This window comes from Vanellus vanellus, assembly GCF_965231255.1.
Source record: "Vanellus vanellus genome assembly, chromosome: 4".
Classification (NCBI taxonomy): Eukaryota; Metazoa; Chordata; class Aves; order Charadriiformes; family Charadriidae; genus Vanellus; species Vanellus vanellus.
The window spans coordinates 46,346,099-46,367,992 of record NC_138909.1 but is presented as its reverse complement, the minus strand read 5'-3'; the positions used below and the strand labels follow the sequence as shown (position 1 = coordinate 46,367,992).

Sequence of the window (21,894 nt, the reverse complement as noted above, 5' to 3'; positions counted from 1 at the left end):
TGCACCATTCTCGGCAGACAGCTGGCCGGTGCTGAAGCGGCAAGGCAGTTTTGCTGGTGCAGTTGTCCCAGCAGAGCAGAAGCAAGCTTGCACCACATCTTGAATGTGGTGCTATTTGTTACATTCACAAAAACTGAGTGTACTTTGGAGTGATTTCAGTGGATTTAATGCAATACCTCTGGTCTTTAAGTGGCACTCTGGAGTCTACAGCATTGCTGGCTGGCTTCTTTATCGCATAAAATCCTTTAACACATTGGAAAAAATCTCTCCAATACAAATATTTGCAATCCTTTCAATATTGTTTATTTTATTACAAGAACAGTTTAGGGCACAACAAAAAAATCATGGCAAAATCAAGTTTTGAATAATTAAGAGACTTTACAAGCCTCAAATCTCAAGTAATCTCTCTGCTGGTTATTGTTGTGCAACACTAACGGCCTACTGGTCTTTCACAGCAACATGTGGTGCTGCACTGTAACTTAGCGCTCCTGCAGAGTATCACATTCAGCAATAGTGCAGAGACTAAAAAGGTAATATGCTTTCTTCTATTGCTTTATTGCTCTCTCATCTCACTGATAATGCAGCTTTTAATCTACTCAAGTTATCTCTAAGTTTGGCAGAGACAAAACCAGCCCCTCTTGCCCTCCCCAATTACTGTATACCCACAGAGATTCTGTTGATTTCGGAAAGTAGAATTAACAAAGCATCAATTAGGCTATTAAAACATAAATACTCTTATGCAGGAAATATACCGACCCCTACAATTAATATATTAATAAACATTTACTTGTGATGTTAATTGTATGACTCATAGTGCCTGAATTTTTTATTTAAAAAAACCCCAACCATCCAAAACACAAAGGCCATGGGGTGGGGGTGTCTGAGGCCTTCAGACACACTGAGTTGGCTCTTACTTCAAAGGATGAATCATCAGAATCTGGTTGGTACCAGTAGAATTGGCCTGCACAATAAACGAGGAGAGCTGGCCTTTCCCTGGAGGTGTTTCTGTCTCTTGGCTACAGAAAAATAACGCAGCTCAGCTGCGAGCAAACTTTTTACACTATATAAACAAAGCAAAAAGGTTTTCTGAAGTAACCTCTGGAAGCTTGCACAACATAGCAAGCACGCTCTTTCTACAGTTTCAGTATATATTTCAGTAAGAACAGAGACACATTTGCAGTATTTTCTTTTTACTCTATCCTTCCAATGTTTATAGATAAGACAAAATCTGCAAGCCTCACCCCTACATACCTATTATTCTGAGCTGTATGTCTCATTGCCACAAAGTTATACAGCTCAGAATAAGTGCAGAGCAAGTCTGGAGAATCCCAAATACAAACAAAATCAAATATATTTGAATCTGGAAACAATAAAGAGTCGGGGTACAGTCACATGAAACCAACTGCCAAGTAAAAAGTACTGATATTCCTGGGGTGGAGGTGCATCAGAGTGTTTTAGACCCAAGTTCTTGGCTAGTCTGTTGTACAAAAGGCTGTCCTATTTTATATCAGCTCTAACAGGATCAAAGGCAAAACTTTTGATCAAGTCTTGCAGCTGGTGCTTCAAAAGAACATCCTATCTTCAAGCACCGTGAATGGACTAAAGGGTTTCTTGTTTGTTTTTAATTATGTGGCTTATTCATTAGAAGGTTAAACTCCTGCTGTACTTTTCTCACGCCACAATTTCATGCCACAGTTGGAGCAACAGCTTGGCTCTCAGGCTGGAGGTTGATCAGGGAATTGCTTGCTTGGGCCAGCTCTGCGATGGATACTCGTCCTCTCTGTTTGATATACTGAGCCACGGCAGCCATCTCCTCTGGAGTGATGTAGATGAACTTTCCTCTGTCATCAATCACACCTACAGGTGGAAAGAAAGGACCCTGAAGTCAGCACTTTGGCTCCTCTAACTTCCCAACAGACATCAGTCACTTCTTTTGGAAGGGACGTTCAAAGTGCTGAGGCTGCATTTCATATCTAGGGCAGGCAGAACAACGTGCCGGCAGTCAGGCTTTTATCTCCTCTCTGCTGTTGGATCTTTGAGCGGGGCTATGACAATAGCCGAGTGCCTTGGTAAGCCTAATTTTGTTCAGCAAAGTAACACATTCCTTTCATCGTACGCAGCTAGCTGGTAGTGCCGCAGCAGCTACTTCAACTATGTAATTTTGGTGCTGATGTTCTGGGCCTGGACAGCTGGTGGAGAGAGGCAGAGCAGCAGGAGGGCCCAGGAGATGATTCAGAGACCCTATGGGGCCCAGCTCCGCCATTCCAACTTACCTTCTAAAAGGGAATGAAGCTCAATTTCCATATTCCAGTTGCTCCATCATGAGCAAGACTAAACCTCTCTGTTCTTAACACATTGCAGGATCAAATGCATGGCAGAGAGTCTCACTAGCACACCTTTTAGGCCACAGAAACAGCCAGGACAGTACACATCTTTACACTTTGATTCAGACCATTTTTAGGTCACTCAAATGGGTATCCACATGTACCCACCAAGACAGTTGCTTCCCAGCCATGACCACAGTATCAGGTCAGTAACTGTTTGCATTGGCACCTTCTCCTACTTCATCCTTGGAAAGAAAAAGACTGCCCAGCAATAAACAGACTTGCTCAGACAGGGAGCTACCCATGTGCTCAGTCTCTGCTTACATTCCAATTTTGATTGTGTGGGTACGCGGCTAGGAACAAGCACTTCACTTACTACAGATTCCTGGAGTGCTCTGGGATGTTTGCTTCTCCCACAGCACCTTTGAAACAGGCTTGCAAACTACCTCAAAACATCCTAGTGATTCTTTTGAATTCAGATTTCAGAAGACATCATTTGCAGCTGGCTGCTCAGCAACCCCTAAAGGCCTTCACAGCAGGGCTCAGTCAACACACAGAACCTTGTGCTGGTTCCTGAACTCTTGGGGACGTTCACCTCCCACCTCTGTATAATGTATCATAGCAGCAATCACATCCCATAGTGCTTTAAACAGTAGTTTCATGGCAGCTGAAGCAGGGATAATAAAAATATCTATTTGTCAAGTCCTACCAGGATCTTCTACAGTTTAAAACAGAAACGACACTTGAAGTCTCTCTCTACCACAGTTAAGACATTTCCTGCACCACCTAATTCACCAGCTAAAAAAAAGTCCCCTTTGTGTTTTGGCTGTCACCTGTTAGAGTGCCATCTGCCATCAGGTCCTGGATTCTGTTAATTGCATCCTGTTCAGAAGGGAAAAAGGAATAACAAATAAACTGATCAAGAAGAAGGCAAGAAACATTTCACATGTTCATATAAACTGCAGATGGAGGCTTACATTTAATTCCTCAGTGTTAAAGATTTCAGTGAAGGAGTATCAGTATTTCCACACAGATGCAATAAGCCCTTAGAAGGATAAAGTGAGCTTCTGCATGTTGGGGTGTTCAAATAATTTCCCTATCCCCAAAAGAGACTTTAACTGCTACATTCGCTGCCAATTTTATGGAAGGGGGGTGGTCATACATATCCTCCCAGGGAAAGGCTGTATAGTGCCAATGCAACATGCAAGTTACATAAGTACACCGAGGTACTTCTCCAAGAACCTGGCTACAGTCAATACATTCCAGAGGCTTTTATATTTTTTTTCATGCTACATTTAAGAGGAAATCTCTTTTACCAATCCAGAGAACAACTTGTTGAATTTGTTGCTGGGTTAACTCTATAGTTACTCCAAGCATGCAGTTCCAGTACACCTGAAGCTAGTATCTTAACCTTGGTTTCCACAGTTCTGCCTCTCTCCCTTTCTTGTATTTATGTGACTGCAGAAGCAAATTATAGTTTAGATTTCAACCAGATAAATGTCCTTAACTGACTCACTGCATGCTTAAATGAAGTTCTGGTTTAAGAGAGAGGCAGGGGCACAGCAGCCTCCACTTACAGCAGCATAACCTGCTGTGAAGGGGCATCCCAAGATAAGATCAGGTACAGAACAACAGAAAACAATGGTCACTTAGAAATATACGTCAAATGTGCTCAAATTAAAATAAACCAGGCCATGACTATTCTTCAAACTCATAACATAAAATGTTTAAAGAACGGAAAAAAGACAGAGGTGGGGAGAAAAAAAAAAGTACAGATATCACACATGAATTCACTTTCAGGCTTATATGGTGCTGAGGGGGACAATTTTCATGAGTACTGCACTGGAAGATACAAATTCTTAAATGTTCTAAGAACACACAAGCAACTGGAGCAAAACACCTCATCTATTGATTGTCTGCAAACATAACATTGTCCAATTACGTAGGCAGTGTCTGAATTTTCTTCTAGCTCTGCTTTTGATTCCCAAGTACCCTGAATTGCTCTTTTACTAGATTTGCAAACACTATAGAATCCATTAGCCAACAGACAGCTGTGCAAGAGACAGACTGAGCACTTTTCACTGAAACAATCTTATATGCCAACAATCCTTCACTGGCTGGCTGGTACTTGGATGAACAGCCACATTTTTAGGGCCGACTTCACTGATTTTCATCAAAATCCAAGCATTTTCAGTAATGCTGAGACACTTGCATAGATATTACCCTTATTTACCCACTTCATCTCCTGTCCTTTTAAACTCATTTGGGGTACTTGCACCCCAAATGGTCTTAGAAGGATAAGTACTAAGAAGGATAAGGTAAGTACTAACACAGATTAGTACCTACCTGCGTTCTTAAACCCAAATGTGAAGCCAAGTCCTCGAGCTGGATTACCTTTGTTTTCTATGGAAACAAACAGAAGTTAAATGCAGCTAATGAATTAGAAAGTAAGCATATTTCTTTTCCTTTCAAATAAAAAATGCATTTAATAGACTAAGTAGAACTTGTCATTCTGACTAACTTTTCCTAGTAAGCACTCTTCTCTGACCAAAAACTCTACTGTAAGTTACCAGTCGGCTCTGTGGAAAGACTGAATGCTCTGACCCACTTAAGCGAAGACTCAAATACATAGCTAGCGTTCATCCTGAACCTTTTCTTACCTTTGGAGGACAGGATGAGCACAAGCAAAATAAACAGCCATGGCTTGGTTTTTCCCGTCACCTGAGTTTCTCAAGTGCTACCTTTAATGTCCAGTGTGCTTTAGCAAGATCCCTTTTTGTTTGAGAGATGTTGAGAGATTTTAAAGTGATCGCTGGTATATATCAGCGCATACCTAAAAATCCGGACAAGACTGGAAGCATTAAGTGCTTTAGTCTGTTTTACTAATGTCTTGCGTATTAATGCCATAATAATCTTTCTAAGCAAGTGAACACCTTATTTAAATTGTCAGCATTGGGAGTGTACTGCTAGCGCACTCCTGCACAGGCAGCACGGTGATCTCTGAGAACAAAGGCAGAAGCAGGAACTGCAAATTTTCATTTTGCTCTTGACAGAGATTCTTACTGCAGCCTTTCTCAGTCAGGACGCAGTCACCACTGCTCACATCTGGTTTTATGCTTCTCTGTAGCTCCAGAGAATTACAGAGAAAACACCCGGTGCGCTTGTCTGGAGCTACTTCGTTCCTGTTTTCTTGTCTGCAAAAGTTTTAGAAACTCATCTGTTTAGATGCAGTAAGAGGATGCACTGTTTGTAAGGAGCTTGGGAAACAGACAACTTTTGAAAACTGTTGAAAACTTTTGAAAACATTCTAGACTACATTCCTAAGAGCCATACATGTACAGTCACAAGAACTACATTTACATTATCAGATGCAGTACTTCAAATGATAAATGCATTTGTTTCTGATCTTGAGAGTACACTGGAAGGACACTGAAGAAATAAAGAGAGGCTGAAATAGATGAATCATTTTCATGAATAAAATCAGACACAAAAAGCCACACACAGACTTAGTAGTTGTGAAGTTCGATGCAGCCAAGCTAGAGAACTGAATACCATGGACTGAATGCATGGAATTGGAACCAGTCCATGGAATTCAGTTCTCAGAGCTGGGAACTGCCAAGATTCGTCACATCTTCTTTTAAAAGCATGGGGAGGGACACATGTGTGCAAAGCCACATAAACAAGAAAAACAGGATTTAAACCTTCACTTAAAGATATTCAGCCTCAATGACCACATTAACTGGAAACTTTTCAAGATAGATCCTGCTGTGAATAAGATGCCCGAGGGTGGGGTGGAATTAGGATGCACTCCCCACACACTCTGAAATTTAATGACATTGTGAGGTCCCAAGCCAGTAAAACACTTCACCACACACTTCACAGTTTAGAGACAGGCTTAACTTTCATAGAGCAAAATATTTACATCTACACTTTACTGAATTAATTTAATTTTAGGTACAACTCTGCTGCTGTCCTCATCAAGGGATAAAACAGAGCAAGAGCTCCCAGGATTAAGATAAGTAGTATTTTTTTTCCTTATCTTGTAAGCATTATTTTTCTTAAAGAAAAAATAGGAAGGGGTAAAGCCTCCAAGTTGTTTACTATCCCTTTCAAATGTAGTTTGTTGTTTTAATTCATTGGCTGTAATTAAGATGCATTCATTGATACACTGTCAATGCAGGTGAGAACAGTGTGATGGACAAAGCGCAGCCTCATATTTCCCTGGGCCAAAAGAGCTAGTGCTCCACAGCAAGGGAACTGCTCAGCCACTCTTTAACCTCTGCCCTCTTTATTAACTTTTTTCTGAAGTGCTCAGAGAGCCCACAGAGCTGGTTTGTAAGGTCTGTTCGGCAGCTACAGCACTGCTAAGTAAAACCATCAAGAATTGGTTATTCCAATCCTCGGAGAGCAGAGCAGTCAAGTCTGTAACTTGAGGACTGGCCACCGTAAGAAGCAAACACACAGGATGGCAACTGCAGCAGAAACAATGCCACAGCCTGATGTGTAAAGTGGCAACATTGCAGCAGATGGGTTAAACTGGTTGGGGGGCTGCTATGAAACTCCCAAAGGAAGGGAGGTGCTCAGCTTTCATAAAAGGAGAATTGGGGGGCATCAATACTTTTGGTGCCTTCAAGAAAAATCCCATTTAAAACAATCCCATGAGGCAGAGCTGGAGAAGAGGCTGCACTTTATTTCAAACACCCTTAGGAATGAAGCATGGGGTGAGCTACCTCCAGCCCATTACACCAGTAAAATAAGTTATTCAACACAAGAGCTAAATGAATTCTTTTTTTTTTTTTTAAATGCCAATGGCTCTTTTAATCTACACATTTTTCAGACAGCTACTAGCAGCTTAGCACTGCTTCTTGATATAAGTCAACAGTTTCTGTGAATAGAACAGAAGATGAGGGCAATGTATAATCTATATATTAAGCATACTTTCAAGATTAAAAAAAAAAGACTAAAACTTGTAAAAGTAAGCAATGCCCCAGTTCTGCAACTCATCTCTACATAGGAAATCAGGTGTTGAAGCACTTCTGAATTAGGTTTTCAGCCTGTGCTTAATTTCTCTGACGTCAAGTAGAAGTGACTAATATAAAACTATACATATGTGCTTAAACACTGAACTGAGAGTTTGTGACTAATCTGTTCCATCCATCACAACCACCAGGGCAACATGCAGAATCAGACCCTACTGCATTATCCCTTGGAAACCCTCCCAATTTTAGTGGAAGATCCCAAGGGACATTGAAATATCCTACTGTTCGACCTACTGTTATCCTAGGGCAGCTTGTTTATCAATAAAGAACAGTGTTTTCCTTAATCCACAGCTTGGCAGTATCTTGAAAGCCTTAGATGGGAATGGGTGAACTGGGATCACACCGTGCCATGTAGTCCATTTCCACAGTTAGTAACTGAAACAGAGGGTGGTCTTAACAGACATGGCCATTTCAAAGTTTCACTCCCTTTCAACCAGATCTTTCTGGCTTCTGTGGAAAACAGAATATTGAAATAGCTGCATGGCTACAAAATGAAATGTGCCATCTGAAGGCTCATCATCAGTCCATGGTTTTATTTAGGCACTTTAAACATGTTATGCATAGCTTTTCCAATTTATTCTCAGCTGTCTCATGCACTTTTGGCGGTGCTTCTGATCAAAGTTGACTGGCTTATGCTGGGGACTTGGTTACTGAACGGGGGCTATTTTCATTCGGGCTGCAGCAACGAAGGTGAGTCCTAACTCTGAGCGCTACTAACTTAGACATTTCCGAATTCCCCTGAGATTGCATTGATTAGAAAGCACTCGACAGCTGCAAATCTAGCAGCCTCTCTCTCTGTGGACTGATGGCAATGGGATACACCACCACAGGTGCCAAGGACTCAGGAGAGAGAGAGAGCAGCACAGCAAAAGACGCTCGCATAGTAACTTTGCAGGGACCCTAGAATGATCAAGCCATTGTTCAGACTTGCAAGGTAATCACTCAAATTAACTTCTTGAACAGTTACCTATGAGACAAAATTGCTTGTGACTCTAGGTTTTTGCTGGAGTAATGGACATGCAAAACTGGCTCAGAGTGTGAGATTCTGGCTTAACAAAATGATTAGGACTTCACTAAGTATACAAGGGATTCGCTTACTAATGAAGCCTTTCACACACACACCATACATTGTCAGATAAGAGTCCAGTTTCCAGTAAAGGCAGAAAGGGTTTCATTAGGATAAAAGATTTGCATAACATTGTTAGGGTAAGAGTAGGAAAACGTATTTGACCTTTGATATACCAATAGTGGAGACAGAAGCATTTGTCCTTGCAGATCAAAAGTGGAAATACTCATGAGTACACCACAGGTTTTAAATAACCAACCATACAATATGACGCAAGGGAGACTAACAAGCGATCTTCTCCTTAAATATCCCTTCCAAACATTAAGACAACATTACAAATTGCATGGATAAAAACCAAGAAAAGAAATAACATGAAAAGCTGGATTGACCTTTACAATGCCAGTGTTTCAGACACAAACACATCCTACACAGCAGGCCACATGCTGGTACAGCAATTCTCATTCATGCTGGGCTGAGACATAGAGATTGTTTTCTAAATCAGTAGCTCATGTTCATAAACAAAAACCCTGAATGTCCCAAGTCCCAATCAACAGCAAACACTGCTGTTCATAAACTCTGAGGGTGATCCACAAGGTGCAGAGTTTATAAAGCCTATCCCTAAGAAAGAGGATAAAAGCTACAATCCTGCCCCCAAAAGCCAAGACACAGTTATAACTGCAAACCATTTTAACAATGACGGGCATGCTCATGCATGGTTAAGTAAATAATGCAGACTACATCTAAGGTATTACTTTTGTTACTTGTCAAATGCTTAAATAAATAAAAGAGTAAGTGAAGATTTCCCTTCTTTCTACAACTCAGCTCTTTGACAAAGGTATTTTACACAATCTAACAAGTATGGAGGAGAAAGACTAATAGTGGCTTACCTTAACGTATTCAAGAAATTCCATCAGAAAGCTGCGAGACTGGATACAGCAAGGAAAACAACTGTTATTTTGAACTCATGAACATTAAATGCATCACAAACTTGCTGACTACAAATATTACAGAAGTGTTTAGCTTGCATACTTCTAAAGTTTTAAACACACACACCCCGAGGGAGATTTTTGAATTGGAAAAAAAAAATCAAACCAGATTTAATCTTAACTAGGAATTTATGATAGGTATTTGCTAAGACAGGATATGGCTCAAGTACAATCTGTGTTTAAGTGTGTCATGGTTTGGGCCAGACTGGCCACCTCAAACCAGGACATTGTGTTTTCTGAAAGGAATTCTTTGACTCTTTTGTTCTTCACATCATAAATACCCTGAAATAACCACATATGTGTGCGTTTGTGCATCGTGTATTAGGTTACATATACACACCGAGGACATTTTGTACAGAGGTAAAGTACAGAGTGATTCAGGAGAGACCTCATGCAGATGGTCAAGTGTAGCACACAGCTGTGCAACATGTGTAAGCTCAAGCCATTTTCAAAGCTATGCACCTGTAATCCAGCATTTCAGTATAAGCGGCTCAATTTTCAAAGGCAATGCAAACAATGTGCATTTAAGTTAACAGGAGATCAAGTTACTCTGCAACCCTGGAAATCAATCAGCCTTAATTAACTTCCTAGGTCTGGTCTCAGGACCTTAATTTTCAGCATGAGTTTCAGCACACTAGCCTGAACAACACAAGGCACAGTCAGCTATTGTAAAGGATACTAAAATGCTTCAGTACATTAGCCACCACAAGGCAGAAGGGTGGCTTGCCATTTCTGCAAGGCTGGTGTCTCCAAATAACTAAGTACCTGTGATGGCTTCTGAAGATGACTTTCAAATCGCCTACTATTAAAGTACTATCTCCCCATCCCTACCAAAGCTATCTTATGTTGTGATCCAGGCATCATCAACTGCCTGCCAGGCTCTTTTGAGTGAGGAACACCCTTCTCTGTTCCCACATATAGAAAGATTAATTTCTCCTTGAGAGGCAGCTGTAGGAACACAGACAACAAACACATTCTAACTTTAAAGGGAGTCTAAAGTAGAACAATTTAATATTTTAGCTACGATCTGATCTTCTAACAGGATAGGCACACATTTTTGAAGGCACTTGCAACAGAAAGTATGCATTTCACTGTTCTCTGCATCTTAGGAAATTCCCTACCACCAGATACAACTTCTCTTGGTATTAATCCCAGCACAATGGAAGAATTTCTCTTAAAGGAAAGGGGTCCATAGCGAGAACTTGTGACTAATGTCAAGCAATATTAACTCATTACAAAGCCCTCAACCTAAAGCCACTCTCAGTCATGCTAAGGGCAAATCCATTCAATTCAACAGGGCTGCTTTAGCAGAGGAGCAAATGCACACATGGCCCTGAAAAAAAAAAATACTTATCATGAAACACATTGGACAGCTCAAATTTGGCAGCTACAACCCAACAGCAATTTCAGCATTTGATAGCAATTAAAATTAGTCTAACAGGTTTTCGGCAGACAGAACAAGAACACTGCCTCCCACAACAGTGGAACTTTTTCAAGTTTGCTGTGATATTATGTCAAGTATCACATTTCAACCACCATCCCCAGCAGCGCGTCTGCAGGCAGCCACAGGAGGAGCATGCTAGAATGTTATGCAGAGTTTGAAATACGATGAGCCATAGCAATCATTTGCAACATTGAATGCAGAGCTTTCCAGCGTACAACCCGCAAGCACCTAGGTTGTATCCTATGAATTCTCTTAAAAGAAGACTTTTAAGACAAGAGCTTGGTTTTTTATTTGATTTCACAGCAGCTCCATTGGTCTAGAAAATAAAACGAAACCCAAGCAATTCCTCCCAAGATATGTGGGCATTACCAAATTCTGTATTTAGCCTTGCTTTTATCTGACCCACTGTATACGGGCAGAGCAGAGCTGATGACAGTAAGAGTATTTGACTTCCAGAATGAGTTTTATTTCAGTCCTTACATAAAGGAGAAAACTCAATTCCAGTGATATGCATTTGCCTTAGTACTCTAGAATAATTTGTAGGAGTCTGGAACTAGAGACTGCAGCATTCCCCAGGAAATATTCCAGTGTAACATGTGCCATATACATAATTTAGTTTTTACAAGCAAAAACATTTGGCTGACTCCTATTTCATGTTCATTTTACACGAGACAGAATGCAGTAAGGGCGACCTGAGTCTAACAAAGATAAAGGAAACTGCAGTAACAGCCTAACGTACATACCTCTTCCTCTGTCATTGATTCTTCAACACCTTCCTCTTCAACTACAAAACTCTCCTTCAGCTTCAAGTACTCTTCATACTCCCTCTTCTCTTCTTCTTCCTTTGCCTTCCTTTTTTCCTCTTCCTGGACAGAAAAGATGACAAGTGGTCAGTTTGCTCCTCCCCAATCAGTTAGTTTTAAGTAAAGTGGCATCATCTTTATCTGCAGTCTGGTTTTACTAGGACAGACAGCAGATAAAAAGTTTCTAAAACGAGTATAAGTTCTCAAATGATGACATCATTAATTTCACAAGCCACCCTTAAGGTAGTAGCCATCTCACATAATAGTGTATGCTTGCACGCAATACACCTAGGCTGGCTCCTAACAGATCTGACACACGGGAGAAAACCACTCTTATATAGAACCTGCTTTCTTAATTTGCATGAATATGTTTCTTCTGCAGATCCCATGACAGGAAGTCCCTGCCCCTAACTGTACTTTGATGCAACATCCACATTTTCATTAACTGGCCGCAATTCTGCTCTGATATGCAGTAGTGTACATTGGGAATGATCACAAAGAATGGCGGAGCTACACTGGTATCCACCTGTGTGTGAGAAGCAGCTGTAAAAGGTTCAAGTAAAATCTCTTTTTTTATGACATACAAGCAAACTATGTCTACATGGAATATAAAGAACTGTATAAAGTATTTTAGGAATAGAAGAAAAGATATGATTATGTTAAAGTCTTTTACACGTTTGTTAACCAAAACCTATAGGCTCTGCTTTTAGTTATTTGCAATAAAAATACTTTCAGTTACCTACCCTGAAAGAAATGTTAGTGTCTTAAAAAAAAAAAAAAAGCCAACCTAGATTACTTAACAAATGCTTCAAATAAAAAAAGGTTTTCACTGGGAGCTCATCAATTTGCAGCTTTCCATTATTTTCTTTTAAAATTTGGTTTGTTCTTCTCCAAGACTTCACACGGAAGAAAAATGTTTCCTTACACAATGGTTTCTTCCACAGAGAAATTTGTTTGTACAGCACCTGGTACAATGAGATTCCAATTTGACTGGTCTCTGGTTGCTATCACATTGCAAAGGCTTGATTAAAACTTAGAAAGATGAGTTCTTCAATTTCAAGGAGAATGTCTGGGCATTCCTTTACTATTAACAAGGAATTGATCTTTTAAAGAATAATTATATCAATTTCTAAATGCTTGCCATGCTACATCTTTGACACTAATATGGTTATTGCTTCCTTAAATGGCTGGAAAGCAAACACTTGTTCCATTAAAACAGGAAAAGACAGGAACAGGTAATTAAGTATATTGAAAAATGTCTATATTAAAAAAGATGCCATGTAAGGCCAAAACCAGCAAGATACCAGAAACATGGATGGGAGGGTTGCCCTTCAATAAACACTGAAGAGAAAGTGTATTTGGTCCCAATTGTGTTTAATCAAACTCCCAGAAAGTCACGAGAAGGAATGCTATCAACATACAAGTACGAGAAAAACAGGACTGAAATGATCTTACTGTATGTGCAAAGTCAAAACCATTTTTTTAGCTGCTACCTCATGAAAAAACTACAGATCTGAGGAAGCTCTTGAGACAAAACAAGACTATTTTCTGGGTCATTCATCACTAATGATTATTAGCAAAAGCCCAACAGTAGATTTTTTCCTTATAAGCACTACAGGTGCCAAGAACAACATAACCATATTTCATTTGGAAGTGACAGCAATTGTTCTTTTCTTGTAAGTGCATTAAATTTAATCTTGATCCTGGAAACACAAGAATAAGGTTCTTCCCCTGGTCTATTACAGAGGTTGTAATTCAACAGCATTTGAAATGAGGAAAAAAAAATAATCACAAAACCTGATAATTGCTTAGGCAAATTTCTAGGTGGTTCTACCAAAAAAAAAAAAAAAATAAAAAAAATCAGAAGACAGTGTCCCATTTACAACTGAGCACAACAATAACTAAGAAGCATTTTCCTGTTTCTGGAAAGTCTAATAACAAATGAACTAGACTCATTCCTGTCTTCCTTATCTACTTGGAGAATAGTACCTTCAATTTTATTAAAGCATACCAGCATGCTACTATCAGTACTTCCATTTCCAACACTTGCAGAAGAGCATCTCTGCTGTGAGACTGGCAAAGCACTCAGCTACCAGTCCCTCTTTTGTGGTCCCCTTAAAAGCCAACATTAGTTTGTTTTCCAGATCCTAAATTTTGATGTTATGATTCGCAGAGCATTTCCACGTGGTCTGAGTCACTGATTCAGTAGCTAAAGCGTGTCAGCCCTCAAAAGCCGTGTATTTCCTGGTGGTTGTAGCCTCCTCCATAACACTAAGTATTTCCAGAAGCTTTTTAATCTAATAACTAAAAATCCCAGCCATTTCCTGCAGTCTCACATGCTTTACTATCTAAATTCACCTGTGATTCAATCTGTAGAAAAAGGAGGATTTAGCCAAACTGTAAACTAGTTCAAAGCCAAGAGGAGACATGATTTTTCATAACTGCACTGGGAGAAGCAACCAGCAACAGCTGTGGAAGCTGAGCAGGGGGAACTGTAGCAAAGTCAGGTTGTCTGTTAACACATATTCTCAGTTATTTTTTTCACCATCATGCTAGCACTCTTCTTTCACATGCCCAAGTCATGCAGCAGTTGCATGGTAGGTGCAGGGTCAAATTGAGGCAGGTTGCATTCCCACAAAAACCAGTCTGTCTGTATGCGTAACCCACACACGGAAACACTCTCAGCACCCCAGGGTCTACTAATGAAACAGAGACCAGTACTTGCTTCATGCAAGTCATACAGGGGGCACTCAGCTCAAATATAAATTAAAAAAAACCACATCTTTGTTAGTCAGGTTTCTTTGCCTCTCTCCATTCTGATCTCATTAACTGCTGTGGAGTTAAGTGGTAAAGCATGTGGCTCAGAGGAGAGATAATAGCTGGGCCACCTCCCTTAAACGATGGGTGGGGTGGTGGGGAAATCCCAGCATCATGGAAATTTGGTAACTGCAGATGCTCACCTTCAGCTGCTTGCCTTTTTTTTTTTTTTAAAGCAGGTTTGCTTCTCTTCTCAGCCACCTAAATGTTACCCAAACTGGGGGCTTGCTACATTGTAAAGATTTCTTTTTGATCAGTTTACTATACACACCTGAAGCACAAACTCTCCCACTTTGATCATGTCTTTAACAGGAAAAAAAAAACAAACAAACAAAACAAGACCAACTTAATCACTCAAACCTTTCTTCCTTCTCTCATTTTTCTGACAAAATGTCCACATTATTACTGCTGGATTGACTGTACCCTGCGTGCTTGCCACCTTGCATAGCAGACACCCAAGAGCTTCCAGATCTCTATGCAGTCTGTGGATCTCCAGCACTCTGTGAGACACTTTCCAACACTCTTACCCCTTTCTATAACAGACCTGGTCAGCACCAACCTCCCACCACAGCCAGTCCCAGTCCTTCAGGGGACTGCTCTCCAGGCTCTCTCCGTCCCACCTGCCCACTGAGGACCTGCATTTGCTGTGTGGCTCCTTTCAGGTCATTACCTTCTGTTTGCCTCTTATCTTGATCACAATGATTATTTCCATGATATCAAAAACATTAATTGTGCCAACGGCACAAGAGACCAATCTTCTACCGGATGAAACCCATAGCAACTTGAAAACTCTTTTAGACTTACAGCTGGAAGCAGACCTTGACTCTTGGGATCACAAATCCCTCTGGAGTCCTGGGATGGCTGCTTGAATAACTGCACTGTTCTGGCTGGTTGACAGATTACAGCCTTTGAAGGTTTATCATGCACCACTATTTTTAGCAGAGGCTGAGAACCCTTACAATATTGTCCAGCAACTAGATACTGAACTACTGTTTCTAGCTTTCAATGGAATAACCCATTTAAGGTGACACTGAGACTAAGCGATATTGGCCTATAGAGTAAGTAGCTTTTCTGAGAGCTTTGCCTAAGCAGCTTTCCCTGAGAGGAAACTGCTAGTTGTGTGCTATGCCCACTCTCCTCCAAATCAGATAAAGGACCAACTTGCTGACAAACAAATCATTTACAGGCATCTTATTTGACTGCTAAGTGGAAGAGATCTCATTGCTAGTGAGAAAGGTAGACCAAACGCTGGTCTCTCTTCAACCACTACCTGCTACCAGTCATCCCTGGTTTGCAGCTGTTTCTTAACATGCAGACTGAGGAAAAGCATACTAGTTCCTGTGCCAAATGCTTTGAGGTTCAGAGACCAAAGAAACCCTCTTTGTAGAACATCCAGTTTTCATGCTGTTAGTGCAGGTTCCGCAGGAATTGAAAAGGGACTTTAGAGTAAATAATTTGGCATAGAGCAGATGGGTCTCTAGGATTCCTCCCCACCCCCACACTGCTTAGACCCAAAATAAAAAAAATACCTATAGAAAGACAGAATAAGTGTTCTTACCAGTCCTCATCCCATCAAAATCAGAGTAGAATGAGTTCTCTGCAAGCTTTTCAACTTGTACTTTCTGAGGAGAAATTAATTTTCAGGAAAATATACACACTTGAAAGCTGATGCTTAAACTGAAATGACATAGTAGTCTCCATCAGCCTCCAGAAATGCACTGTTTATGTATATACTGGCTCTAAACGCCAAACAGATAATAGAAAGCTCTGCTAAGAACTCAAATCTCGATGTTCACTTAATGCTACACATAGTAAAATAACTCAACAAACAACATTCTAAAACCAGATGCCTATTCTTACATGATCAAATATCAAATCAAAGGGACAAAACCTTAGGGTCTTAGTTCTCAAAAGCTTCAACAGGACCCTTGGGATCACTAGCTGATCCTCCATTTCTATAGCTCTTAAGATACAGACCATTTTTATTTAGGCACTTAAAATGCAAAACTGAAAGCTTAATTAAATTGCCCTAGTTTGGAAACTGGGCCCAGCTGCGCCAGATCTCGTTTTAATGTAACAGTAAACAAACACCAGTCCCCACTCCTGCTGTGGCCTTTTGTTTCACAACAGTTAAAAACTTGCTCCCTGGAAGGCTGGTAGTTTCTCTACTGTATCAAGCTACGCTTCCAGAGCGGTCCACTCTGCAATGGGTTTGCAGGCAATGCACCCCATTCAACGCTACATTTTAGTATAGAAGAGTGATAGCTGTGAACCCTGCATCTGCACAAGCACTTTCCTTAGTATGGCAAAGCTAGGCTGAGGGAGTAAATTCTACAAAAATCCCTGTGCACAGGAAAAAAAAGAAAGCAAAAAAAAAAAAAAAGCTCTTGTGTGAGCAATCTGCAAGGCTTTGTATAAAGACACTGTTTTGCAACATCAGAGGAAGTTCGCTCTCATTGATAAGGTGGCAGTTGGTAAACCATCTCACCACTAAAAAACTCCAAGAGTGAAAGGGAAATCCCCAGGGTAAAGCAGAGCTGAAGCAAATGCCAATTATAAAGGAGCTTCCTCACATGCATAGCCAATCAGGTCATCAGAACACTGGAAAGGAAACATGAATTTAAAAATATATTATCTGGTTTGCAACACTGGAGCCAAAGGACAACCACATTTTATTTATATATGCATACAAATACATTTAAATAGAACCAGGGGGTTGTTTTTCTCAAGAATATTCAAGACTTTAGCCCCCATAACTCCCTTGAAGGAACAGTTCCCACTTGTAGTACAGCAGTGTGTACAATTGCCCAAAACTAATTGAGGAGACATATCAACTTGCCTTTAAAACAACATGGGTTTTCATCTGACTCAAAAATTCACTATTTCCACTAGATTCCGACTCTCAAACCACTTGAGTGGTGTGTGTGTGAAAGGGTTAACAGTCCTGGTGACTTTATCAAAGATCAACGCTGGGGAATTTCTAGAAGATCTGCATGCTGCAACATGATTTTATATCCTCCTGATCTATTTGACTTCCCTCGTCATCTGACAAACTTTTAGATGGTATTGAATGGCGCAGGAATCGCCCATTGCTGTTGACCAGGATTCAGCTATTAGTTTAAGGCTGTAGCTGAAACGCTGAAAGGAAACTCTGCTTTACACAAAGCCAATCTCAATGTTCACAGAAGTTTGCACAATTTTGGTAGCACTTCTTGGGAAAGAGATTGAAAAAAAAGTTAAACTGAAATTTAGCTAACAAAGCTGGCTGTGCTTGTTTGGAGAGTTGCCACTGTTACTAAACCTGCAGAAATACTCTGATGTACCAGAAAAGGAAGGGAAAAAAAATGAAGCTGATAACCGTAACATTCCTTAGACAAATTTTAGTAATAAATTAAATTTCTTGTGTGGGATTATATAAACTACAGAAGTGTCAGTGATCAAACTGGCTCCAAAAATCATACAACCAGCTACCCTCTGTTTTTTATCTCATGACTATCAATCACTACTTGAGTTACGTTTCATAATTTTGCCTTTCCATCTCCTAACTTATATGGGGGAATACTGCTATCACATGTGTAGTCCACAATGGCTTACTTGTGACAAAACGTTACTTGTGGAAATGAAGAATCACAGAAATGAAGAATTCTCTAGAGTAACGTATAAAAGACATTTTTTCCTATGTATTCTATAAAAACATAATAAATCAAATAATCCCTTTATCCCTTATAGGGGCCTAGAAGAGACAGTCAGTATCTTTTACATCACAGAATCAGTCTATAACAAGGTTTGATAGATAAGATGTTATGATCATAAAGACAGGCTATGCTTACATGCACAGTAATCAAGTATCTATTCATTCTATTTGTTTCCCCTCCTATCACCCAGTCAAGACTAAAACACTGAAATCTTCTTATTATTGTGCTCCCTGTAATACTGCTTTCTCTGCTGACTAAAGCAGGAACTCAAGCAACACAGCCTAAACATGTACAAGTCTTGAATTGTTCTGTTTCCTGTTAAAGACTTGGATGAAGACAGAGACTTGAAATTACTAAAAACCACTTGAGGATGTATATTAAATATTATCAGACACGTTTACTTCAATCCACACTCAAAATATTCAGCGGTTACTGGATTATCTGTCTCAGACTCAAGGAAAAAATAAAATATTGAAAGCACTTTTGCCTGAGTAGCAGAATAATGTTTGTGATGTAGCCTGATGGATTGGCTTGCTGCCCTGCTAAAGACTATTGGGAAAAATACACAAACCAAACAAAAAAAAGGTTAAAATTACAGAATTTAAGTAGCCAAGGAAGTTATTGCCTAAAGCAAATAGCAAGCTAGATTCAGGCATCTGAGAAAATTTCAAAATTCTAGTAAGTACTCCTTTGGATTGTTGAGAACAAAATTTAAAAAAATAAAATAAAAGCCCCAAAGCCTCAGTTCACATTCCTCTTTTTCACTGAGCCTTGTGAAATGCAGGTGGAAGTGTTTTAGTGCAATCTGTACTAGGAATACTAAAAAGTAAATTAAAAACAAATAAGATTTTTCACACTCAGCAAAAATAAATTACTCAGCCCTAAATTGAACAGACATGGATTAAAAAAAAATGTTAAATATGTTAATAAGCACTTTCTGTGTGAAGAAACCTCTAGTTAGAATTTCACCCTTATTTTCTACTCAACTTTTCAACCATGCCTGACTGGTCCTGATTAGTCAGCTGCACCACTAAACCCCAGTCAAACCTGTAGGCAATCAACAGGATAAGATCTTTGTCCTGGTCTACAGCTTCTTTTGAGCAGGTTGGCCAAGCTCAACTGCAATTTGCTTAGCAATTCACCTGCCACGCTGACACCACTCTGCAAGGAATTAAAATTCTGTTCATTAGCCTCCTCTAAAGGAAGTGACATTTAAACAACGCTAGCATCCAGCCAGTGTGACCTCCTAATTCCCCCCAGACTACTGGCGTCATTTGATTCATTTCAAACAACTCTTCAGGGTTTCAAGTATTTTTTTTTCCTAAGTTTCTGGGAATTCAATATAAGTTAGTGAACTGAGTGGAGACAAAACACTTAAAAGAATACCCCACTGGAGGGAAACTGCCATCTCTGTTTTGCCAAGCTCCATGGCCAGCAGGATGGGCAACAGACATGTGCTTTAGAGGCAGCCAGAGCTTGTCTTACCTGCTTCTGAGCTGCAAGTTTGAGGGGGAGAAGTTGGCGATACTTAGGAGAAAAGCAGAGTGGTCACAGGGACCACACGGCAGAAGCTGGTGCTACTGAAGTGTGTGGGCAGGGGAAATGTGGTAGATGTGGATCCACAGGAAGCCAAGGCCGATAGTTCTGCTGTTAGGAAACAGCTTGGCTAAGCACAGGAGTGCCTCAGACTAGCTGAGATCAGTTATCCAACCTCAGGATTCATGCTTTGACCACTACCAGTTACTTCTAAATTACTACATCTTTCTCAGAAGGGCAGCTGTGGAACAACTTGTCTCCTGGAAGTTTTTCCAAGTTGCTTTAGAAGTCAAAGTCTCGGGCCATGCTACATATCCTGATGTTGTCGTACTGACACCCTCCTCATCAAGTTCAATTTCTAAAATTCAGGAGCCTTCTATTGATGAAAAGGAAACACAGAGCTCAGAAGATAAAGGATTTGGGGGGAGATAACCCCAGAGGTAAATGTACATTCTACAAAAGATCTCATGGATACAACATGTGTGTGTAATCTACGGAAAAAATTTTAATTGCTTTATTCTGCCTTCATGCCCCAAACAAAGGAAAGGAAAAATTGTCTTTTCCTCTTTTAAAATGTTATCAGCAACACACCCTACTTACACAACCTGCACATAGAACAAATTAAAATAAATCTGCTCATTACAAAGCAGGGACACAAATTTCCATGCACATTTAAGTATCCCCAAAAATTGATGCTGAAAGCTGGGAGCTATGCTCCTCTGGGACAGCAATTATTAAGCATAGGATTGTGCAGAACACTTTGGTCCTTGCCTCCAGAAGCATGTTGCAAAGCTACCACACAACTTGCTCAAGCACCAGAGAGCATGAAACTTGTTCCTAGTTCTTAAGACAGTAGCACTGATGCCCAGAATATACAAAGCAGCTTTGAAGTAAGTTTGCCTCCCTCACTGATGAAAGTATTCAACAAAAGCATTTCAATTGCACAGTACCTGTTTTTCTGGGTCATTCCTGCTAACACACACATTCGTATGCATAGTTTAGAAATGTTTAATTTAAAGCACACGTAAATTTGTATAATTAGGATAAAATTGTATCATTTTACACAACAGCTGTAAAATCGGTTGCCGATGTCTTTCACTTTCTGCCCTGCTGGTTACAGCTGTCAGGCAGCTTAAATGAGCATAATGAAACAGGGGCCCAGTGAAGTTGCGACATCTCCTTCCTTAAGAGACACTCAAAGCTGGGCTGGTCAAGGTCCCAAGCAACCTGCTCTAACTGGACATGGTTTGAGCAGGAAGATAGACCAGATGGTCTCCAGAGGTCCCTTCCAACCTACATTATCCTATGATTCTGTGATAAACAAAATTCTCCTGTCAGACACCAAGCAAGCAACCCCCAGAATTTCTCTTGCTACTACGTACAACTCCTTCCTTCATATACCTGCACTTAAACAGCTCCCAGATGAACTACTGGCCAACTTTATCAGCTACGTTTATCAACTCAACAAATTGACCAAACAATCTGTCACTATGGCATACAGGGGTAGCAGATCCACTACCAGGAGACTGGGTTTCATTTTGCCCTAGACTTGACTGGGTGAGTGCTTGCTGCTACATGTGTGTATTGATATTTGGAGCAGTTTTCACTTCTGCCAAGCACTTAGGGGAACAAAGCTGGGATCTACAGTTCAAACAACCGAGTATAACTGTAATTCAAACAAAATGTAGAAAACCCCCAAATAAATAAAAGATGTATGCAATATAACGAAAGCCAAAGTGAATTCTGCCAATCACAGAACTTACATAGAAACAATCTCAAAGACAAACCTCGTTCAAAATTTCCATCTATAAATACAACCAATCCCACCTGTCGTTCTTCCTCGAGACGTATTTTCTCCTCTTCTTTCCGCCTTTCCTCCTCTCTTTTTGACTCAAGCTTTTTCCGTTCTTCTCGTTCTGCTTCTTCAGCCTAAAAAAAAATTGTGCAAGCCCAGCCTTACTCTTCCAGAATACACATTTTTTTAATTTCATATTGTGATAACACTGTGTGTGTGTCTTACTATCTTCCTAGATGCACGTTCAGAAAGAAACAGTAAGAAGACTAAAACCAAAAAGTCATTATCATTTAACTCCCCCTCCCCCAATCTTCAGCATACTTAACATTGTGGTAAATTTAGAAATCACTCTTCTCACTTGCATTATCTCTATCTCAATAAGGGTTTAA

The 21,894-nt window shown here is 40.2% G+C and overlaps 1 protein-coding gene across 1 annotated transcript in view; it reads right to left on the bottom strand.

Annotated features, from left to right (window-relative positions):
- Positions 1 to 269: 269 nt before the first annotated feature.
- DDRGK1 (DDRGK domain containing 1) overlaps positions 270 to 21,894 on the bottom strand; it is a 39,644-nt gene continuing 18,019 nt past the window's right edge. Inside the window, exons 4-9 of the mRNA XM_082482699.1 lie at positions 21,538 to 21,639; positions 11,603 to 11,725; positions 9,317 to 9,355; positions 4,671 to 4,727; positions 3,158 to 3,206; positions 270 to 1,857 (exon numbers count right to left, since the gene is read on the bottom strand). Of these exons, the coding sequence (XP_082338825.1) occupies positions 1,685 to 1,857; positions 3,158 to 3,206; positions 4,671 to 4,727; positions 9,317 to 9,355; positions 11,603 to 11,725; positions 21,538 to 21,639 (543 nt within the window). The 3' untranslated portion in view covers positions 270 to 1,684. The remainder of the gene's footprint in view (positions 1,858 to 3,157; positions 3,207 to 4,670; positions 4,728 to 9,316; positions 9,356 to 11,602; positions 11,726 to 21,537; positions 21,640 to 21,894) is intronic.